Here is a 19774-nt window from a genome sequence, read left to right on the forward strand (position 1 = left end):
ATGGAAAACAAAAACTCAAGTATAGTGTGTCAGTGAACTAATGCGCAGCAGAGAATATATTCGACAGCTAGTGAAATTACAGTTAGCAAATGCAAGCAATAGAATGAAACAACAAGCATACAAGAAAAACTCAGAGAGGGTATTTGCAGTCGGGGATGAAGTTTACCTGAAATTGTAACCTTATCGACAAATTTCCTTGGCCCTGCGAAAAAATTTGAAGTTATCAGCCAAATATTATGGACCTTACAAAATTAAGGAGAAAATTGGAAAGGTTGCATACCGTTTGGACTTACCAGAGACATCACGTTTGCATCCGGTTTTTCATATGAGTCTCTTGAAGAAACACGTTGGAGACTCAGCAATATCCTCAAAGGATCCTCCTACAGTGGATGAAGATGGTCAGTTTCGAATCAAGCCATATATAAGATATTAGGCAGACGAATCGTGAATTAACAAAACAAACATGTTACTCAATTACTAGTGCGATGGACAAACCTCGACGAGACGAGTGATACCTGGGAAGATTACATCGTTCTTAGAGGCCAGTTTCCAAACTTTGATCCTTGAGGACAATGATCATCTCCAGCGGCGGGTGTTGTCTCAGTTGGGGGAGAAGAACGAGAAAGCGAAGAGAAAATTGGGGAAAGAGGGAGTCAAGGGTTAGGGATTGAAAATGATTTGGGGATTAATTACTTGATAAGTGAGCATGTGAGAGGCACGGGGAAGAAAATCACCCAACAGGAGAGCAGTAATCCAAAGAAGAACAGCTAGCTCAATTGGAAGCCCAATACTTGAGGAGGATAACAGAAACAATTATGCAATGACAGTCAGCTGGCTTAGTTAGATTCTATAGTACTGTGTATACAAATAAAACGAGTACTTGTAAAGGAGGAATTAAGCATATTTTGAATGAATTATGATTTTCTTCATCTCATTTCTGCTGCTCTATTCTATGTTTCTTCTTCTCTATTTCTCTAGTCTATCTCAATCATCACATTCTCGTATGGTTTAAAAAAAATAGTTAAGTATTAATTTTTAGGGTAAATTACGTATTTAATACATAAAGTATAAGTTTTGGTTTGTTTTAGTACCTAAACTTTAATTTTTTTAAAACGATACCTAACGTTTAGTTTTTGTTTCATTTTAGTACCTCGCTATTAAAATTTTTAGTTTTTTTTCCATTTTAATACCATGCTCAAAATTTTAACGTTAAGTTCTAAAAAAAATGAAAGTTTAGGTACTAAAACGGAATGAAATTGATAGTTTAGGTACTAAACACGTTAAGTTTTTAACGTCAGTACTAAAATGAAAGGAAAATTGAATGTTAGGTATGATTTTAAAAAAATGAAAGTTTAGTTACTAAAACAGAATAAAACTAATAGTTTAGGTACTAAATACATAGTTTATTCTAATTTTCAATGTCTTTCAAATTAAAATATATATTTAATATATAATATATTAAATATTTAATATTTTTGAGTAAATCTGTTAATTAATCAATTTCGAACTAAGCTGATTGTTAACCAAATATAAAAAAAATAATCGTTCTTCGACTAAATTAATATTGGTGGTCGATCGTTTAACGAAACTAATATGGTTCGATCTATTAATTCGATTAAAATCAAGAAGTTAAAACCCCTATTTCTAACTATTGAAGTTTATTCATGAAGGGATGGATTTGAAAGGAAATAGAATAAATTTGAATTTTATTTAAATTTTAGGTGTTAAATTAGTAATTTTATCAAGTTTAATAATAACATTTTTATTAACATTTCACATTATAAAACAGAAGTTATTATCTCAATGATTAAAATAAGACCTATCGAAAACAAAATGACTAAAATGTATTGTTTTAAAAATAGATGACCAAAATAAGACAAACCATAAATAAAAATGATCATCAATATAGTTTACTATTTATTTTACTCTTAGTTGTTAGAATAACGATCTACACTATAAAAATATATTAAATTTATAAAATTATTTAAAATTTTGATCAAATTAATAGAATATATAAATGGTGAAAATTTAAATTTTATTATATTAATTTAAAAAATCATCACATCAATTTAATGAGGAGCAATTAAAATGATAAGCTTTTATAGTATTTATAATTAAATTAAAATTTTAATTTAATAATTAAAACAAGGGTAAAGTATAGTAATGGTCACTGAACTTTTCTAAAGTTTTCATTTAGGTCTCCCAACTTTTAAAACTTGCAATATAGTCCTCCAATATTTACTCCATTTGCAATATGGTCCCCACCATTACACTGTCGTTGGTACGTTTGCAATAAAGTCACTAAACTTTTCAGGTGCTTGCATTTAGGTCCCCCATCTTTTAAAACTTGTAACACAGCCCTCAATTTCATTCTAAACCCCAAATTCCTTTTCGATCTCAAATTTCCTTTTTCCCTCATCTCTTCTCATTTCCAGCATAACTTTTCAATTGGGGATGCATGGAAAATTCTAATCTAACTTTGAATTATGTGGCAGTGTTGACTTGAATAAGGGTTCATTGAGAGAAGACCCAACCAAAGGACTATCGGATCCATCAATAATTCAAGGTGTAATGTTAGATACAGGTCATCTCAGGTGAAGCATAGATGTTCGATGAAATGCTTGTGAGAGAAAAATGAAGTTAGAAATGCATACTTGATAAATACTACTAAGATGAACTAAGTATCATTGTTGAAAGTCACCAACAAAGCTAGAATTATTTTGTATAAATGGCATATGATAATTTTTTCGTTTAAACCTTGTGGTTAAAGATTTTCAATAGATGATCAAATATAATGAAATCCCAAACAGTGCATTCACCTCTCAGTCTCTTTCGTAACTTGAAAGGCATCATGACAGGGTCAAGTAGCTGCTCCAAATATACTACCATGTCATAATGCCTTTCAAGTTGTGTGCATGCTGAATTGTCTTCTAAAGTTATAATTCAATACAATTCAACTGTAAAATTTCCAAAACATGTATAAAAAACCCAATTCGTTCACAATATAACAGTCCCATAATCAACATGAACTTATTAAAAAAATACGAGCTCACAGGCCGCCGAAAACCATAGGTCGAATCAATACAATTCCCAGTAAACTAGTACCAGTAGTCTCTCGGATTGAGCCTTGCGATTTCACTATGTCGATACTCACAACCAATTCCCTGATTTAAAGAAAAACCAAACAAGAAGATCAAAACAATTTAGCCTAGGACCATCTTTCACTTCTATTCTGATGGACTGAATATCTTTCATACGGAGTACTAAAATTTTTGATTAAGAAGAAACAAAGAAAATTAAATGGTTTTGGTTCAAAACTAACACTGAATATCCAGATCATTGATATGCAGTTCCAGAAACATAAAAATTCCAACAAAAAAACACAATGCGAGCTGAAAATGGGAAAGTGAGAAAGAGGAAAAGCTTACTTCCAGATAGCCTAAAAGAGAAAATAAATACCTTCTTGCAAGTAAGGGGATAGGATAAGAAATAAACGCAGTCGGTATTGTGTTCCAGCAATTATTCCTCCATTTTTTCTTTGTAAATAAAAAGCTGAAAGACAGAACACTACTTAGATTTACAATTTTACATAGCGGAAAATTGAAGAATAAAAACCAAACGAGAGTGCATGTGAGCGAAAGAGACTGAGAGGTGAATGTGCTATTTGGGATTTCATTATATTTGATCATCTGTTGGAAAATCTTTAACCACAAGGACCAAACGAATAAATTATTATGTCATTTATACAAAATAATTCTAGCTTTGTTGGTGATTTTCAACAATGATACTTAGTTCATCTTAGTAGTATTTATCAACTCTACATTTCTAACCCCATTTTTTTCTCACAAGCATTTCATCGAACATCTATGCTTCACCTGAGATGACTTGTATCTAACATTACACCTTGAATCGTTGATTGTCCCGATAGTCCCTTGGTTAGATCTTCTCTCAATAGACCCTTATTCAAGTCAACACCTCCACATAATTCAAAGTTAGATTAGAATTTCCCATGCATCTCCGACTGAAAAGTTAGCTGGAAATGAGAAGAAATGAGCGAAAAAGAAAATTCAAGATTGAAAAGGAAATTAGGGTTTAGAATGAAATTAAGGACTATGTTGCAAGTTTTAAAAGTTAGGGGACCTAAATGCAAGCGTTTGAATGTTCAGTGATCATATTGCAAACGTACTAATGGCAGTGTAATGGCGGGGATCATATTGCAAACGGACTAAATGTTGGAGGATTGTATTGCAAGTTTTAAAAGTTGGGAGACCTAAATGAAAGCTTTAGAAAAGTTCAATGATTATTACTATACTTTACCCTTAAAACAAAAGCATGGTATTAGTTAGTTGATATGGTAAATTGTGTAATTTATAAACTATTACAAATTATATCCAAAATATTTAAATTCAGAAGAATCCAGCTGTAAAAATTAAAATATAGAAAAACTGGATTCTAAAATGTAAATTCATGTAGTTTGAACCAAAGCCTAAAGAATATGAATCAGCTGGATCCGACTCTATTGGCTCGCTTTGTTCTATAGTCGTTGCCTTCCTGGGTTCTGTCTTGTAATATTGGTGAACATGCGATTGCCACGTTACAACAGAAGCTGGAGGTCGCTTTTAATATCGACGAAGAAACGAACCCATGCCTTGAATTTTGAACACCAAAAAAGCAAATTCCATAGGCGGTATGGCGTTAAGAGGGGCTGCCATTGCTGGAACTTGCATCGGAAGACAAAGAACCACCCCATTTCTCCTTTCATCTTCTCCTTTTTCCAGGCTGCGATCCCATCATTTCGCTTCCCCTCCTCTCCAAAGATTTGAACCTATTCCCAACTACAAAACTGGTATGCATGCCCTTCATTTTGATGCTTCATCATCTTTTTTGGGGTTTCATTTATAGCTAGTTACATGTATGTATGCATGTTAATTTTGATTCCTTTTGGTTAACATATTCTTAAAAGAGTTTGGGATTTTGATTTCTTTTATCAACTTCTGTACCATTTTCTTTCCAGGATTTACGAATCAGATTCGGGCGGTACAGAAGGCAACTGCAGATACTATAACATCCCAGAAAGGAAAAGAAAATGATGAACAAAAATCCCAGCAAAATTGGAAGATTAAAATGCTTTATGATGGCGATTGTCCGCTTTGCATGCGTGAGGTATATCATACTGCAAATATTTCTTGTGTATGTTTTGCTTATGGTAATATTCATATTACTGCGGTTGCGGTCATCATTGCGGCTGCAGCCTCGTGGTTGCGAATGGTACGACGTGATTTATTACCTAAAAATAACTATGTTTTTATGTTGTAGTCACGGTAACCGTTATGATGCAGCCGTTACACTGCATTGTGGCCGCAATTTAATACTAAGATAATATTTGGTGGGATTTTTTTTTTCACTCGATTTAACATTTTTTTCGTTGTTAGGTTGATATGCTAAGGGAGAGGAATAAGCAATATGGCACTATCAAGTTTGTTGACATTAGTTCTGATGATTATTCTCCTGAAGAAAATCAAGGATTGGACTACAAAACTGTATGTTCACATTGTACTTCTTTTTTATCCACATGAGAAGTTAGCTACTTTGTGTAGTCTACCTTTTTATTCTATTTTTCCAAGGTTATTGAACCCCTTTTCCATAAATTTCAAGGGTTATTCTTTCAAGGAACATGGTTTGTATTGTTTCTGTTTGCTTTTTAGGTTATGGGAAGAATTCATGCCATTCTCTCTGATGGAACTGTTGTCACAGATGTTGAGGTATATTTCTTAATTTATACAATGGCTCTCCTGTATTGGAAGTATACTTAGCCTAATTTGCTGAATGTTGCAATGAGAAGAATGTTCTCTAGTGTCTAGAGTTATAAGTTGTTAGACTGTAATCTAGATGGAAGTAAATATGGTAATAAAGTGGGTAAAACTAAAAACAACTTAGGTACACTAGCATTGAATCTGAGAAGTTGCAAACCAGGATTTCTTTTCATAATTTGGAGTCCTGAATACTGTTAGATTTGGAAACAGATTATAATATATAATATGGTATGACGTAGGAGCATTGGAAAAAATTACAGTTTTTTTTGTATTTGTAGGGTCAACATAGTCTATAGGCATAAAAGGTGTGCTTATTTGTACAAAAGGAGTTTAATTGAAGTGCTATCTGGTGTTATTATATTTAGCACAAGTTGAAAAGAGTAGTTTTAAAATATCTTTAATTGATCCTTAAAAAAGATTTCTTTAATTGAATCCGACCACCTTTTCCCCTTATTTCCTTCTTTTAGTTTTTAGTTATGTTCCTCTATAGAAGTTTGGTCGTGAATAAATTTAAAACATTGTTTATGTTATTGATGGCTCGCAGGCATTTAGAAAATTGTATGAGCAAGTTGGTCTTGGATGGGTTTATGCCATTACCAAATATGAACCTGTAAGCTTATGCTTCCTTATCTTATAGTTCTATTATCTGCTCCTGCCTTTCTGGAACTAGTAGTTTCAGGACAAACAGAAAATATTTCCTTTTGTGTTCACAGTGTCTAATCCTAATCCATGCCATAATTTGCAGGTTGCAACAATTGCTGATTCCATCTACGGTGTTTGGGCTAAGTATCGTCTTCAAATTACTGGTAAATATATGATGCACATGAAATTCTCTATTCTGTATACTTTGAGTTCCATTCAGATAAAAAAATGGAACTGAATTTCTGAGCCCCTGTTCTTAGCTTTCGTTTGTGAAGTCTAGTTAATTTGTGCCATTAATATTTGGTTACAGATTGCACTTGCATCTTATCCTACATATCAAACTCAATTGCCTTTTGAAATGAATGCACTAAGAGTGGAAGCTAATGCAATTCTTTCTCTAGATTCTTTATTCTTTGGTTGAAAGTTTCAAATGCTGGCTTGTAAATTTTACCGGTATCTCATGTTTTAATGGTTCCTGTTCTTGTTTCAGGCCGGCCACCATTAGAAGAGGTCTTGGAGACAAGAAGAAAGAACAAGGTATGCATTCTGTTACTGTATGAGGTTTCAAGGTTCTACTGTTGACAACAAAATAGATAAGCTGAGTAGCATACATGTCTACTAGGCAAACTTATCAGGTTTTGCCTTTCTATGTTTGTTTATCATATAAACAAACAGATGTCTTTGAAACACATGAATTCATGACTGCTATTATTCCCATATCCACTCTTCTCAGATTTTCAGTTAATCCTATCTTCGGGAAGTAAAAATGTCCTAATCCTTTAACTGTGTGGCTTATTAAGCTAGACTGGATAATCCATGTATTCAAGTTGCGCTCATATTACTTTTAGCATCATTGAATTGTTTGAGGTATCATATACTTGCATAAGTTTTGACTCTAGTAATCCGTGTTATTTAGATTTTGACATGTGTTTGTGTTTTGAAAAATTTAGTTATTTTCTTTTCATGTTTTTGTCTCTTGCCCAAAATTGCTAGATATATTAAAAGCTAACCTATGCAAATGCTATGAACACAACAAATGTGAAACATTACTGTAGCTGGTGATAACCTGGGCCTGTGGCAGTTAAACTTCTCTCTTGCTATGCTGTGAATATTCTTTGCTTTTGTGTATAAGCTACCGGGTGGTCCCTTGTTCCTTTGATGTGTTTTCGAAAACCAGACAACCGAAGTTATCAACATCCTGTTCCGAGTCCAGTCTATCGATGGCGACAAAATGATTTGAAGTTTTAAGTTCTAACTATTCTAAGACCATTAAATTGACAAACTAAAAGGTTAATTACATAGGGTTTATCAGGGAGGAAGACAGAGAAATGATAATAATTTACACTAGCATGCCTTGCTATGATGAATCTCAGGCAGTGGATTAAAATCCTTTCTAACCTTTTTCATCTTTTGCCAAATAAAGGTGAAGAATATATAAAAAAAATAGAAGAAAAAAGAAAGAAATGCATAAATAGAATAGAAGAGATTCTAGTTTGTATTTTATTTTTCTGATTTTTTCATGTCATTGCCTTGTATTATGTGCTTCACAGTGTCACATATCTGTTTTGTTTTTTCTTCACAGGCTGACATGTGCAATGACAACAGCAATTGCAAGATATAAAGATTCCTCTCAATGGCTGATGATAGGTCTTAGTGTAACTATTTGCATATTTATCATTTGTGAAACTTTTTTCCCTATTATACACACACATAATACACAACATTCAATCGGTCAAACATTCAGTACAAATCTAAAACCCCAAACTTCTGTATATGGTTCATGTAATTGCCATATTTAATTATAAAGACGTGCTTTGAGAATACTGCTTTTTAAGATTATGGACTTGGTAGTTAGCCTTTGATTACCTGCAGATTTGTTCTTTATTTTTGGATTATCATCTTCCTGGCACTGATGACTTTTTTTTTCAAAGGTTTTTTTAAATATATTACTTCGGTTAGTGGTTGGTTGATAAATATATAAATGAAGCGATTGAATATGGATATATTATATTTATATGGATTTCATGTAGTATAAATAAAATATATGTAATATGAATTAGAAAATAGCACATAGTTTTTATATATCCAAACATAGCACATTCAGTTAATCAGCACAGCAGAATTTACTTTAACACATCCTACTTGCATATGCTTCAGAAAACTTTTACCATTCAAAATCTTCTGCTGCTGATGCTCACGGAGGCAGACATCAATAGAGCAGGCAAGGCAATCCTTTGCATCGTATCTCTAATCCTATATTTTTACACGTCATAATCTAAGGTACTGTATTTTGTTTTCTGGATATCTTTTCGTATTATAATTATTTTTCTTATATCTCAACCAAAGCACTATATATATATATATATATATACAACAGATAATTAGCCAAATTCTGCGTAGCACGGCTATATATAAGGTTGCATTCTCTGAAATCCACAAGAAAAATGGAATCAGTAAAAAATATGGCAGTCCATGGCTATATCTGAAGACCTCGAAATTTTTCTTTAACTTTTCTTTTAATGGAGAACCATTTCAGCACACTGAAAACCTTGGTCCATCTCCTCTGTGCTTTAACAGCAACATTACGTTGCAGAAGGAATCCGTCGACGGCAGTTTGTAGATCCACTTGTGATTCCAAACCAAGGCTCTGCTGCTGGAGATCATTATCGAAAAAACGAAGATGATCTTCATCGCAAAAAGACTGACTAATATCTGTGTCACATATTAGGGAATTAGTGACTCGTCCAGGATATCTCAGTGGGTCATATGATCTAAGACACATGTTTCGATACATGCAGGTATAATCGTCTAAGCCACTCATACCCCACGAATAGTGGTCGAAAACGGTGAAGAACTTCATCATCGAAAGAGAGAACATCTTCCCAGTGTTGAAATGCAGAAATCACCAAGGTTTGGGCTTCAATCTGATGTAGTAGAAAATCAGATGCCATTAATGACATAAGCAAAATGAATAAATAGATAAAACAAAATCGGATAAGAGTAAGTGTGCCTTCTCGGTTTCAGATAGCTTATCTAGTGTAATATACTGGCATTCCAAGAGTAGACCTGTCTTGTCCGACAATGTTGAAGACTACACCGAATTTCTGTAGAGAACGCCTTCTCGGTTTCAGATAGCTTATCTAGTGTAATATACTGGCATTCCAAGAGTAGACCTGTCACTTGTCCGACAATGTTGAAGACTACACCGAATTTCTGTAGAGAACCAGGAGAGCAATACAAGTACACTCTCTTATCGAGCACGCATGTTTGAGCATGCTCCACGGTGACATCCCACATCTTAGCAGACATACCTGTGCCGAGGATCTGCGTAAACATATATTCTTGCAATTAGCATATTAAAATCATCAAAATCCTGATTGTTGATTAATAAACAACATGAAACCTGGAGAACTCAAAACATGGATCTCTACCGATGCTAGGTTTCATTTAATTTTCCGATTCACATCTTTATTAATTATAACTGATGTACAAATTGAACATAGATGAACACAAACAGTCTACTGCACAGAAACTACAAGACGTTTGAAATTAAATGTAATAAAAGATTAAGTTGATACATCTCCAACTATGGAACTTTTTAAGGTATAAAATTCAGAACATATTCCTGTGGTCTAATCCAACATACCATACACAACAGAATTCCTTTTTGGAAAGCTACTCGAGCATGCTCAAACTTAAGGGCTGGCTAAAAACTGATTAAAAACCATAAAATTTAAAGCCTTCTAACAATAAAGAAGCTACCAACTTATTGGGCACAATCACGTAACTGAACTGAATCAGTTTGTCTTCTTTTTAATTTTGATGCTAAGCATACAAAAAGAAAGAGTCATTGAGTCTTACATGCCGCAGCCTTGGAGGATCTATGAAGAGCATGGTCAAGAAATCCTTTACAGAGTTGATATTTTCCCGACTCAAGCGCTTATGGAAAGCCCCGTCTTTGCCAATTTTCTCTAATCTCCATACTTCATCAGAAAGAGATGGAGGATGGTGCTTCTTGTATACTGCAACCAGAAACCAAAAGTTTAGTTCCTTCTAGCTTCTATCTCATTCTCATAATGACTTAAAAGCAGCCATGTCAAGGCATACAGAAATTCTGAAGAAAACAGCCAACGAAAAGAAAAAAGAAGTCGATTTAACTTTATTTTTCTTCTTGTGATTGGAATCCTGAAGCTTATTTTGATCTTTGAAGTTTAAGAATAAATTAAAAAGGGGAGAAAGTTAAGTAAAATGATAATAAAATTTATCCAACATCTTGTGTCATCATCAATTAGTGACTGTGCTAAGCAACACTACTAAAAGTCAATCATCTGATTTTGTAGCCTGAATAATTCTATATCTTGTTCTATACAATAAACGTGTACCTACTTTTCAAAAACAAATTAATAAATACTTACATTCACCACGATGATCCCTGACAATGAAGGATTCTGTCTTTGCTTCTTTTACTCTAGTTCCATCAGAACCATCCACAACTCTTGCACCAAGTCTGAAACGACGGCTTCTCGTCCAGCTTGAATTATCTGAGAATGATATCTCATCCACTAATCCAATTCCCTCAGTAAGAGTTAGAAATGCATCTCCTGCAAGAAGAGGTTTCTTTCCTTCTCTCTCTCTTACAATATTATTCTTAAACTCTTCAAGTGTCCAATTATCCCCCTCATCACCATCAAAATCTCCCTCAAGGACTACAATTTCTACTTTGGCAGAAGCCTCGGGGCCAGAGGAAACTATTTGTCCAGTAAGTGCATCGACCATGGCCACCTTAACGGCAGAGCATTCTTCTGCTTCAATTCGAGCTCCGGTGAACACTGGAAGAGATAGATTATTTAAGAACTGGAGTTGTAAACTTCTTGATTCAGTAGAATTTACCTCCTTCCCTCCATTCCTTAAAAAAATAAAGAACTGTATGGTTTAGCATAGACTATGAAGTTAAATCGGCTTTCTGGTGGAAATATTTCTAATCCCTATTCTTCTTTGAATTGAATAAAATACCTTTTCATATTATTCAAATTCTTTCTAAGAGCCGCTTCAACTTCCTCTCTGACCTACAAAACATGGATAGTTAATGTACATCTGATAATTGACATATTCAATCTTTTTTAAAAATTATTGTGCAGAAAGAACTGTTAAAAACTATGGGAGCTTGCCACCGATAGATAATAATAGAAGTTTTTGCTTGCTTTTCCTAAAAAAGAAATTCCGAAACTAGATGTAAGACACAATAGCGTTGCCATTTACAAAGAATTAGAACTTTAGAAAAAAAAAATAAGAACGCAACATTATTTGACAGAATGGCCATCCAATGAAGCAAAATAGCATTGGTATAACATTTCATGCTTCAAGAATAATTCATTAAAAACATTCATAGAAAGGTTGAGTGAAGATGCCAAAAGAATTTGTAGAACTGAAAAGAATAAATGACAATTCTGTATGACGGACCTAGAATCGAGTATCAAGAGTTTAAATCATTTTAAAATGGGCAACTGTCTATTTACTATGACAAATTCAATTCACACCTTTGGTTTTGTTTTATCATTCTTGTTATCTGATCTCAAAGCTTGTGTGAAGAAATAAAGAAAAAAGACAGCTAAGCTGAGTAAATATTCCCTATAGTGGCAAGCACAAACATTTTGTTGCTAACCATTAAGGTCCACATAGCCCAACAAATATTAATGGGGTAACGGCTAAGGTATGATCATAGAGTGAAAACATATTTTCAATAATGTTGTTAAACATCCAACATAAAACTAATTGGCATAAATGGAGAGCCCAACCTAAATATAAGATCCTAAGAAACCCTAGACTTAAGGGGTTAACACCACTAAACACTCCTGTTATGAAGATGGCAACTTCAAATGGACTTAGACAGGAATAAACATAACACATCTAGGTTCTCATATCATAGTAAACACCCAGCCAAATATTAGTAGACAATAGGTGAAGAGACCCAAATTCAAATATAAGATTACAAGAAATTTGAACTCAGAAAATGTGGGATAATACCACTTGATAAAATAACTTCAAAGATCACAGTTTTAAAAATTAAAGATCATGTTCTTGATTTAAGTGAGAGAATCTGGAGTCCAGACATCTGTTAAGATCCAAAAGGACAGAAGTGTAATTGACAAGATCCAATGACCTGAAAGTTCTAGCACTTCATTTTCGAAGTTGTTAAAGTTCTAGCACTCCGTATTTTCTTGAAAGACACATGTCCTACACTTTCTTTTTCGAAGACGTGCGTTTTGAGGTTCACTTGTGAGAGTAATATTCCACTCCACTTAAGAAGTTGGACGTAAAATTAACAGATATACATGAAGGATCCAAGAACCTCAGGTTTATGGGTTCAAGTTGTGTTGTGTCCAACATGTATGTATAGACCCCTTTGATGTGCTCCCTTGAAGACCTAAAGCTTTGTCTTATTTCTCCAACAATGGGTAATGAGTTTACACCTACCAAATATAAGGAAAAACGAAAAAACTGAACATGACAATGTCAATGATGTATGCAAAATTGTATCAGGAATTATTCACTCCCGAGTCCAAGTACATAGACAACAATAACTGCTGAAGTAAACCTCATTAAGCACGGGACATGAAGATTGTGTGATTTCAAAGCTTGATAAAGGCATTGTCCCCTTTTCGTGGCAGTGAAGCACCATCACATGAGAATATCTACTATGAACATATACTTGTAACTTAATGTTAAATGAGAAAATATGACACGCTGGATGGAAAGGAAAGCTCATTAATACTCTCTTTTACCATGTAAATAAAAATCTAAACCTGTTTTATGGTGGAGAATGATAAAAACTTTAAGAGCACTTTTGAAATAACATGATGAAGGGAAGAAAACATACCACCCTACGAATTAGTGGCTCTAAAACTGGCTCCAGCAAGTGCTGGACTGATTGCAGCTTCATCACCTCTTGAACCACACTACCATCATTAAAAACAGATTAGCAACCAAAATAAACACTGTAAAAATGGTGCATAATATTAGATTGACTATATTATCAGTTCAACACAAAACATGCATAGCTGTGCAAGTGAGATTCAACTAATAGATAAAGAAAACGTATTCAAGAAAAATCACACACCATATCCAACACCAAGAGAACAAAATTTATATCCATGACCATGAATATCATTTTGTTCTCATATTTATCGCTTCAGATATAAAAATCAAGTATTTCCTTCTGGGAACATACAGTGCCAAGTGAAATCTCCATGGTAATATACCAAGAGTTTCTGGAACCTCGGACCTATTGTTAAAGCATGTACATATAAGACAACAACTTTTGACCATCTCTTACTGTGCTAACATATCATTCAGAAATTGGAATAAATAACCCATAAATGACCGCATAGAACTTCAATCCAAAAAAAAAAAGACACCATTTAACAAAAAAAATCATATTGAAGTTTACAATAACAAATCACAACAAAGTGAAGTCCATGAGAGCAAACCGTAATCAATTAAGCAAAACCAAATGCCTAGTTCAATTCTCTAGTTGGTTTCAACATAAGTAAAGGTAATTTTAATCACTTTACAAATTGCCAATAACAACTTTACTAACCAATAAATAAACTCAATACGAATATCCTCTCACATGTCTTCACAATCACTTCAGCTTAAGAATTTTCAACCATATTAAACACAGAGGACCAACCAAACAAATTTAGAAATTAATTTTACCTAACCATAAACCCCAATTATGAACTAATAAGGAAAATAAAAATAAAAATCAAGGTAAGAAAGGAAAGGCGTGTACTTTCTCAATGTGGGAACCCTTCTCCGTTTATCCTGATCAGGACTAAACGCCTCTGAGGGTCGAGCCTTACCATCTTCTTGGGGCCTCTTCTGTGACATTATTAAAACTATTAACCCTAACTACGAAAACTCCCCGAGAGTTAAGGCGTTTGGATGATGGGCAACGATGGCGGTGAGGTTCATTAAGAAACCCTAAGAAGAAGACAGAAGAAGAACCCAACATGCGGCACTTAAATTGAAAACGGAACCGCCAAGAGGAGACACTATTCATTCACCTCATCAATAACAAATGTTAAACCGAGGAGTAAAATCCAAAAATGGAAAGGAGAAAGGAAACCAACAATGGAAACATGTTTCCCAGCTCACCTTCCTATCCAATATCTGAATTTGGCTGTTTCTGGGATGCTACTTTAACTTGAATCTCTTTCATTGTCTTTGATTGTTTCTTTGGCTCTCTCTCTCGCCCACCTCTTTACTCTGACTGGGTTTAAAACTTTAACTGCCTAGTTGTGTTTTTAATTTTTTTTGGCGAGTTTCACACTATTTTTAAGTGTTTTTTTAAGAATGTTAGTAAAAAAATGATGTTTATATAGTGTTTTTGAATAACTAAAGGTTATATACAAAAGGTATAGTATATATGATATTATTTTATTGTGTCTTAAAAATTAAAATATAGTAATTAATTATAATATGTTATTTTGTTGAGTCTCTCGATTATCAAAATTATAAAATTGTCACTTAATTATTCATATGTTTCACTCTTATTCTTTTTTGTTAAAGTTGATAAACTATTACGATTCAAGTTTTGCAAATACATATTATAAGGACGACTCTCCTAATCTAATTTACTTCGTTCACAAGCATTAAGATTTGAATTCTTAATCTAAGACAAATGATCTAGTAGCTCATTCCACTAGATCAAATGACTAACTAATTGTTGGTTATCAAAAAGTATTTTTAATAAAATAACATATTTGTTTTTTGAATTAATCATTAGTATTTTATCTATTGAACAATTAATCTAGATCAACTACTGCATAGGCAAGGACGTCCCTCCTAATCCAGTTTGTTTCATTCATAAATGTCAGGGTTCAACTCTTAACCTTACTTAAGAAATCCAGTATTGCGAACATCTTATTGTTTGTATATAACATATTTATTTTAAACATAACATTATGAATTAAAAATAAATCAGTTTAAGTAATATTTAAATTTGTTAATATTATGATATAGGAAATATATAAATTATTATAAAAATATAAAAAATATATGGCAACTCGTTGGTAGTATTTTGATATATAAAATATAAATATTTCTAAATAATTAATATAAATTGTTGAGTTAAATAAAAATATTATTGCTCAAATTATATATTTTTTTACAACAACATAATATGTTTAAATACTTCTAAGTAATTAAAATAATTTAGATTTTAAATTATATTTGAATAATATTTGGTCCCAATAAATTATCAATTCTTATTATCGGTGTAAGTTAATTTTTTTCATTTAAGGTTAAATTATTTATAAAATTTAATTTGAATATAGAACACATTTTAAATATTAAATTTATATATGAACATAACCATTACATGTCATAATTAAATAATTATAATTAATATTATCTAAATAAAAACAACTAATATATAACTATGCATGTATGTGTACTAAAGTTGAGTAATTGAGGGTTAAAAACTGAAATTTTTAATTTTTAAAATTAGGTGAAAAGGTAATTTTTTCAACCACGATTTTAGAGTCAAAAGTTAAGTGCTCGACCTAACCCAGGAGTGAAGAGTGATTTTAGCATCCAGAAAAACATTCTCAAAAACACTCTTTTGTTACTAGTGTTTATGTAATAAAAATTAATTTATCTATGAGTATCGATACACCATTAATTTGATTTATGAAATTATAAATACTCAACGTGTTATAAGTTAATTAAAAATCTAGACATAAATTATTTAAAATAAAATATTAATTATATTATTTTTTATAATTTTATTTTAAATAATAATTAGATCAAATGTTAATCCTTAAATTAAAAATCTTAATTTTTTTTCTTATTTTGGCCCAGCGGCAACAATGGTGACGGTGGCAACAATGATGATAGCAGTAGCGGCGGTGAGAGCAACAGTGACAACGACGACAACAACAACAACAATGGTTGTGACGACAACAATCATGACGACAGCGACGACGATAACAACGGCTTCAAAGCAAAAAAAAATAGGATTTTTTATTTTAGAAGTTAATATTTGATATAATTATTATTTTATAAATTAATTTAACCTAGTGGTTAATGGTTAGATCTCTTTTTTAAGATCTTCGATTTTGATCTTCTCCAAAATCATACACATTTTTCTTAATTTTTTATTAATAAAATCATGACAAATGTTATTACCATTTTAAGAAATATATTAATTGATTAAGGAAACTGACACGTAAACGTATCAGAAGACGACGATAAAATTTAGTCAAATATTCTAAACATTAAAGGAATAAATAACAGTATAATTTACCTTAATATCATCAGACATGTAATTTGGAGTATATGTTCCCTTTAATAATCTTTGAAGTATTTGTTCCCTTTAATAATCTTTGAAGTATTTGTTCCCTTTAATAATCTATCTTCGTCCATACAATTTTGTAAATTTATTTTTATTTAAAATTTTATAAATTCATAATTTTTAACATAATGGTCGTTTTTAATTAATTTGGGATACGTACAAGATAATATTTGTTCAAAGAAAATTATGAATTATTTGATATTAAACGTTCACACATTTAACATTTCTAGTACTCAAATTTAAAATATCAAAAAATAATAATAATTATTTTATTATAATAATTGTTTGATTGGTGCTTTAACATAATATCTTATGTCGGTATCATGGTGAAAATAAAAGAAAGTGGTGGGTGAATGTCAAAATCAGAAGGAAGTCTTATTCTTACTTCCTCGGATCTTCGTTTCTGCAACCTAACTTAACCAATACTTGTCCTTTACCAATTCATAACAAATCTACTTTCATTTCGAAGAGAACTAAATAACAATACCCAAAGGAAATATGCGAATTTCCCTAAAAATCACCCTAATTGTTTTTATTTCTCTGTCAAACACTAGGTATATTTTTCGATCTAACACCTTTTGTAGAAAGGCGCAACCCATGCACCGCGCCTTACGTTGACGTGGTGCCACACTGGGTAAGGTGCGGTGCATGGGCCTTGCCATATGCCACGTAGGGTAAGGCTCGGTGCATGGGTCGCACCTTCCTGCCAGCTGACACGCGTCAGAATGACACGGTGCATGGGTCGTGCCTTCGCTTTAAATTTGGCCCCCACCCCAACCGTTCACACCTCATCCCACCCTATAAATACCTCCTTTCTCAATCATTTTCATCACACCAAATTCTCTCAAATTCTCTCAAATACTCTTAAATTCTCTCATAGCTCGTTAAATTTTATTTATAAGGTATATTTTATTCTATTTAATATTTTAATAGTATTTTATTCAATTATTTAAATTATTTAATATTTTATTTAATTAATTTTTTTACAGTTATAAAATGGAAGGCGGTCTGCTTCGTTTGGATGGAAATCATATATCTAGATATTTTGCTGACACGGTAACATTTTTACATTTTAATTTAATTTAAATTATTAATAATAATTTATTTATTTAATTTTTTATTATTAGTTTATAAATTAATTTTTGTAATTATTAATATTTTTAGGAGAGCGACTGTATATTAGATCCTTTTATCCAGAACCTTAAGTTAGCGATACCAATCCGTGTCTGGTCGTATTTAGTCGAGGCTTGATTCGGTCACATAGCTAGATATGAAGGCCATTGTAGGATAGAACCAAACATGATTTCTGCATTAGTGGAGCGGTGGAGACCGGAGACTCACACATTTCATCTTCCGTGCGGAGAGTGCACGATTACGTTGGAGGATGTTTCCATGCACTTGGGGCTTTCGGTGGATGGAGATGTACTTTCAGGGATGGCGCACGGTAACTGGAATACTCTGTGCCAGGAATATTTAGGAGGTGTCCCGCGAAATTTTAACGGTGGTCGGATTCCGTTAAATTGGTTACATGCAAATTTCCAGAATTTGAGTGAAGACGCCTCAGAGGATAAAGTTAAAAAGTATGCACGGGCATGCATACTACATCTGATAGGATGGTTGCTGATGCCGAACAAATCGCGCAACCAATTTCACTGTACGTGGTTGCGGCATCTTAGCGATTTTCATCTGGCTTGATCACTAAGTTGAGGCTCGACAGTTTTGGCATTCCTGTATAGGGAGATGTGTCGAGCTACTGACTACAAGAAAAATGCTATCGGCAGATATCTCATTCTGCTACAGTCTTGGGCATGGTATCGCTTGCCCTTTTTATGTCCTGTTGTGAAGAACCCGTTCGTATTCCCACAACTATTGTGGTAATTACAAAACTGATTTCGTATATTATTCATTTTATCCAGTGTATAATAAAAATTATTTCTTTGAATAGGTGGTCTATTGACATGAAAAATCATCGGGATCTACATGATGAATTAGAAATAATCAGGCTACTAATCGATCAGAAGGCTGACACAGAGGTATGCATTTTAAGGATTGAAAATATATTTTTATTATATTTATATAATTAGATTATTATTTTGATAAGAATTATATATATTTGTTTTAGTTTGAATGAGCTCCTAATTATAATGATGATATGAGGATGTGCGTCACACCTGAGTTAAAGGGCCCATTAGATGTTTGGATGGTGATGGTCCCTTTGATCTGTTATGCGATTGTCGAGTGGCACCCCACTGATCGCTTGCTCCGGTAATTTGGTTTTGTACAACTAATTCCAGAAGCACCTCAAAATATTGACCAGTTGCATAACACAGATCAACGAGTTAAGATGGATATAGATTGGCTGGTGAAGCATTATGAATGGGTCATGATATGAAAGGATCGACATTGGCGTATTCCCCATAGAGAACCCATTTATGTTGACTATTTGACAGTTGCAAATGGTTATTATGAGTGGTTCAACAGTAACAGGAAATTGTTTCTACTTTTCGAGGATGTACGAGGACAAATCATTCATCAACGTCGACAGAGACGTACACCGTCATAACCCCATCGTCCCCCGACTCGTGGACGAAGAGCATGTGCTTCCGGTTCGTCGGCAGCTGCACCACCAGAACCTTCACAGCAACCACCGTCTGCAACGACGTACTTCCCGCAACCATATCAGATACTGCCACCGCCATATCAGATGTCGCCACCGTCTTTCCCTTACCAGATGCCGCCACCGTCACAGAGTTATATGACCCCTCCTAGAGGATATTATGGTTCTATGTTTGTAGATCTGACTTAGGGTTCATATGTTGGTTATTTGGCGGGTGCAGCCTCAGCACCGATGGCCGCCGTATAGACACCTCCTGTACAGTTTTCTTACTCATCGATGTATGTGTTTTATGAGTTTTCCTAGTTTTCTATGAGCGGTGGGATAATCAGTCATATACCTCCAGGG

General features: G+C 33.3%; 2 protein-coding genes across 2 annotated transcripts in view; one reads left to right on the plus strand and one right to left on the minus strand.

Annotated features, from left to right (window-relative positions):
- The window catches only part of LOC120158769 (calmodulin-binding protein 60 A-like), a 24187-nt gene extending 9606 nt beyond the window's left edge, over nt 1-14581 (minus strand). The window contains exons 1-7 of the mRNA XM_039169533.1: nt 14248-14581; nt 13333-13411; nt 11469-11521; nt 10871-11361; nt 10317-10477; nt 9522-9779; nt 8859-9309 (exon numbers count right to left, since the gene is read on the minus strand). Of these exons, the coding sequence (XP_039025464.1) occupies nt 8932-9309; nt 9522-9779; nt 10317-10477; nt 10871-11361; nt 11469-11521; nt 13333-13411; nt 14248-14345 (1518 nt within the window). The 5' untranslated portion in view covers nt 14346-14581 and the 3' untranslated portion in view covers nt 8859-8931. The remainder of the gene's footprint in view (nt 1-8858; nt 9310-9521; nt 9780-10316; nt 10478-10870; nt 11362-11468; nt 11522-13332; nt 13412-14247) is intronic.
- Nucleotides 4653-8263, plus strand: LOC120158724 (uncharacterized protein At5g50100, chloroplastic-like). The gene is made up of 8 exons (XM_039169508.1): nt 4653-4846; nt 5015-5163; nt 5433-5540; nt 5706-5762; nt 6358-6423; nt 6559-6619; nt 6946-6992; nt 8038-8263. Exons 1-8 carry the CDS (start codon nt 4690-4692, stop codon nt 8074-8076), a joined length of 684 nt encoding a protein of 227 aa, XP_039025439.1. The 5' UTR covers nt 4653-4689; the 3' UTR covers nt 8077-8263.
- Nucleotides 14582-19774: the final 5193 nt, after the last annotated feature.

This window comes from Hibiscus syriacus, unplaced genomic scaffold, assembly GCF_006381635.1.
Source record: "Hibiscus syriacus cultivar Baekdansim isolate YM2019G1 unplaced genomic scaffold, ASM638163v2 tig00111330_pilon, whole genome shotgun sequence".
Taxonomy (NCBI): domain Eukaryota; kingdom Viridiplantae; phylum Streptophyta; class Magnoliopsida; order Malvales; family Malvaceae; genus Hibiscus; species Hibiscus syriacus.